The sequence below is a fragment of the Nerophis ophidion genome, linkage group LG29 (assembly GCF_033978795.1).
Source record: "Nerophis ophidion isolate RoL-2023_Sa linkage group LG29, RoL_Noph_v1.0, whole genome shotgun sequence".
Taxonomy (NCBI): Eukaryota; Metazoa; Chordata; class Actinopteri; order Syngnathiformes; family Syngnathidae; genus Nerophis; species Nerophis ophidion.
In genome coordinates, this window is record NC_084639.1 from 23281518 (window position 1) to 23285865 (window position 4348).

Consider the following 4348-nt stretch of genomic DNA (forward strand, 5'->3'; position numbering starts at 1 on the left):
CAAGTGAAGTGTACTATGATCAAAGTGTACTAAACTATGACCATTGTGTAATATCAAGTGCAGTGTACTATATATACTACAATCATAGTGTAGTATCGAATGTAGTGTACTATACTATGACCATAGTGTACCATACTAAGTGTACTATCAAGTGTAGTACACTATGGTCATAGTGTGATCAAAGTGTAGTACCAAAACAGTGTACTATACTATGATCATAGTGTACTAATATGATCATAATGGAGTATCAAGTGTAGTGTACTGTACTATGATCAGAGTGTACTATGAGTATTTGTGATGTCAGTTCTCCCAGCTACAAATCATGTTGTGACCAACTCCTCTGGAACAGCAAAACAAGAAACTGAGTCCAAGCTGTCCATTATCCACACAAACTTTTATTATTGCTGCTTCTTTTATGGCACAAATAATAGAAACAATATGTTGTGTTATTGTTGCTATGTTGTCACATGCAAGTAAGTATGTATCTTCCATCACAGAGGACGAGCAGGACCACACACTAAGGACTACAGCTGCTTTGTACAGTTTGGTGAGTAGGAGCACACTACAGGAAGTGATCAGCATAGAAAAACTACTTCAGGAAGCAAAAGAAGGGGCCACACGTGGAATAATTTAAACATTTCTGACATTCGTCCATCGGGTGTTTGTATTTACAGAATATATCTTTATTTCTAGTTCTATTGGTAAAGAAGTAGTGCTTCCATTTGAGAAGTACACACACATCGGGGCTGCATTCTGGGAATGCTGTGCAAATAACAACTCTCCGTTTCCACTTGCAGCTAGCAGGACGAGACAGGACACACCTGCTCACCTCACCTCACCACACGGACACACCTGCTCACCCGCCAGCAGGAAACCACCAGCTGCGGCCGCTTTGTGGGGCCAAAGACCAGCCAGGACGTGGACACAAAACGGTAAAACGGAGAATAAAATGTCACCTGATGGGATCTCTGTCACAGCAGGTGTGCCTGGATGCTACGCGGCCTGTGATTGGTTGTGACCGCTGTCAATCAAACACTGGAGTCACATGGATGCAGTTACAAGCTTGGCAGCAAGGTGGCAGAGCTGGAAGTGTGCTAGATGGACTTGGAGGAATCCTGCTTGCTGATGAGAACCTCCAGGAGGCGGAGCTTGGCTTTGACTCTCTTGTAGGCTCTGTACTCCTCCAACATGGGCTCGCGGTCCTCCTTCTGGACGTTCCTGCACACCAACAGTTGAGGTGAGCTTTAATGGAAATACTTTTTCGAGTTTTGACCTTTCACTTAGTGTACTGCAGTATGATTGTAATGTGTATCAAGTGTAGTATAGATTATAGTATAGCACAGTACACTTTAATCATAATAGTGTGCTATACTATGATCAAAGTGTAGTATCAAATGTAATGTGTAGTGTACTATACTATGATAAAAGTGTACTATCGAATGCAGTGTACCAAACTATGATCGTAATGTAGTATCAAATGTAGTGTACTAGACTATGATCAAAGTGTAGTGTGCTAAACTATGATCCTAGTGTAGTATCAAATATAGTGTACTATACTGTGATCGTAGTGTAGTATCAAATGTAGTGTACTAAACTATGATCGTAGTGTAGTATCAAATGTAGTGTACATAACTATGATTGTGGTGTAGTATCGAAGGTAGTGTCAAATGTAGTGTACTTATTAAATAATGATCAAAGTGTCGTGTACTAAACTATGATGGAAGTGTAGTATCGAATATAGTGTACTTAAATTATGATTAGTGTACTAAACTATGATCGTAGTGTAGTATCGAATGTAGTGTACTTTAGTGAACTATGATCAAATGTAGTGTACTAAACTATTATCAAACTGTAGTTTCAAATGTAGTGTACTAAACTATTATCAAACTGTAGTTTCAAATGTAGTGTACTATACTATGATCGTAGTGTAGTATCAAATGTAGTGTACTTAATTATGATCGTAGTGTAGTATCGAAGGTAGTGTCAAATGTAGTGTACTTGTTAAATTATGATCAAAGTAAAGTGTCGTGTACTAAACTATGATGGAAGTGTAGTATCGAATGTAGTGTCAAATGTAGTGTACTTAAATTATGATCGAAGTGTAGTATCGAATGTAGTGTACTTCAGTAAATTATGATCAAATGTAGTTTCAAATGTAGTGTACTAAACTCTGATCAAAGTGTAGTGTCAAATGTAGTGTACTAAAATGATGATCAAAGTAGTATCGAATGTAGTCTCCTAAACTATGATCAAAGTGTATGATCCAATGTAGTGTACTAAACCATGATGAAAGTGTAGTATCGAATGTAGTGTACTATATATATATTATGATCGTAGTGTAGTATCAAATGTAGTGTACTATATATATTATGATCGTAGTGTAGTATCAAATGTAGTGTACTAAACTATGATCAAAGTGTAATATCGAATCAAGTGTACTAAACTATGATGGAAGTGTAGTATCAAATGTAGTGTACTTTTAAATTATGATCACAGTGTAGTATCGAATGAAGTGTACTAAACTATGATGGAAGTGTAGGATCTAATATAGTGTACTTTAGTAAACTATGATCAAATGTAGTGTACTACACTATGATCATATTGTAGTATCAAGTGTAGTGTACTATGATTGTAACGTAGTATTAAGTGTAGTGTATCACTATGATCATATTGTAGTATCAAGTGTAGTGTACTATGATTGTAACGTAGTATTAAGTGTATAGTATTACTATAATCATAGCGTAGTATCAAGTGTAGTGTATTACCACTGTGATTGAAGTGTACTATACTATGATCATAGTGTACTATACTTTGATTGTAGTGTAGTATATATCAAGTGTAGTGTGCTGCTTCACTTTTTTTTTACACTTTGTGACCTCAAACATTATTACATATACAAATGATCAATCTGTCCAAATGATCACATGTATTGCTCATCCTCTTTGTGTTCGGGCTAAAAAATATAACATCTTGGATCATCATTTTTCCACTAAGTTATCGTTGACGGCAAAAATCACTTAATTTAAGTACAACGTTTTATATCTCTATATTTGATGTGTGTGTGTGTGTGTGTCTTCCACCCACCTGCCATTATGCTGGTAAAAATCTTCCTCAAAGCCTCGAATGGTCTTCCTCAGTTTCTTCTTCTCTGCTCGGGCTTTCCACAGCTGTTCCAGCAGCTCTGGCCTGACACACAAAAGAAAGACAGCATGATAAGAATTGAGGTCAGGGTTCTAAACACGTGGGTGTGTGTGCGCTCACATGGATGATGTGTTGGAGGTGGATAGTCGCAGGTCCAGCGCCAGCTTCCCCGACCCCTCCTCCATTGTTCCTTCAGGGCGGGTGTGCGGGTCCATGGCCATGATGACCTCTGACCCTTGCATCTCCCCGCCGCTGCTCTCTCCTTCTTCCTCCTCTTCCTCCTCCTCCTCATCCTCTTCCTCCTCGTCTTTCTCCAACTCCTGGTCGCCCTTGTTGTTGTCCCCCTCTCCTCCTTTGCACTCGTCCTCCCCCTCTTGGATGTCCTCCCAGAAGTGAGCCGTCTCGCCCTCGATGATTGGCTGGAGGGTTTGGGTCCGCCTCTTGCTGGACGGCGACACCTGAGAGCAGACCAGGAAGGGCAGGTGTCGGCTAGTGCTAATGCTAATGCTAATGCTGCGTGCACACTCACGGTGACAGGTGTGATGGTGATCCGGGTCAGCATCTGCTTGACCAGCCGGTAGCGCTCGTAGAGAGGCTTCACCACCAGGCGCTCCTCACGAGTGGCCTACAAGACAACAGGACTTGTTCTGTACTCCTCCTTACTTTAATGCTACATAGTGTGCGCTAGTAAAGGCTGCTGTCTGATTCTGCTGAGAGGGGTGGAGTTTTATTAAAGCCGGAATTTATATGTTAACACATACATATGTATGTATGTATGTATGTATATGTATGCATGTGTACATGCAAATGTATATACATTTGCATGTACACATGTATATATATATATGTATGTATGTTCATATACATATATATACATATATATACATACATATATATACATATATATACATACATATATATACATATATATATATACATATATACATATATATATACATATATACATATATATATATACATATATATATATATATATATACATATATATATACATATATATATATATATATATATACATATATATATATACATATATATATATACATATATATATACATATATATATATATATACATATATATATACATATATATATATATATATACATATATATATACATATATATATATACATATATATATATACATATATATATACATATATATATACATATATATATATATAT

At 37.2% G+C, this 4348-nt stretch overlaps 1 protein-coding gene across 7 annotated transcripts in view; it reads right to left on the reverse strand.

The window, feature by feature from the left end:
- Positions 1 to 375: 375 nt before the first annotated feature.
- The window catches only part of fam13b (family with sequence similarity 13 member B), a 116153-nt gene continuing 112180 nt past the window's right edge, over positions 376 to 4348 (reverse strand). For all 7 annotated transcript variants that reach the window (XM_061891759.1, XM_061891760.1, XM_061891757.1 and 4 more), the window contains 4 exons: positions 3671 to 3766; positions 3262 to 3599; positions 3085 to 3186; positions 376 to 1218 (listed from right to left, as the gene is read on the reverse strand). In XM_061891759.1, coding sequence (XP_061747743.1) covers positions 1095 to 1218; positions 3085 to 3186; positions 3262 to 3599; positions 3671 to 3766 — 660 coding nt within the window. In that variant the 3' untranslated portion in view covers positions 376 to 1094. The remainder of the gene's footprint in view (positions 1219 to 3084; positions 3187 to 3261; positions 3600 to 3670; positions 3767 to 4348) is intronic.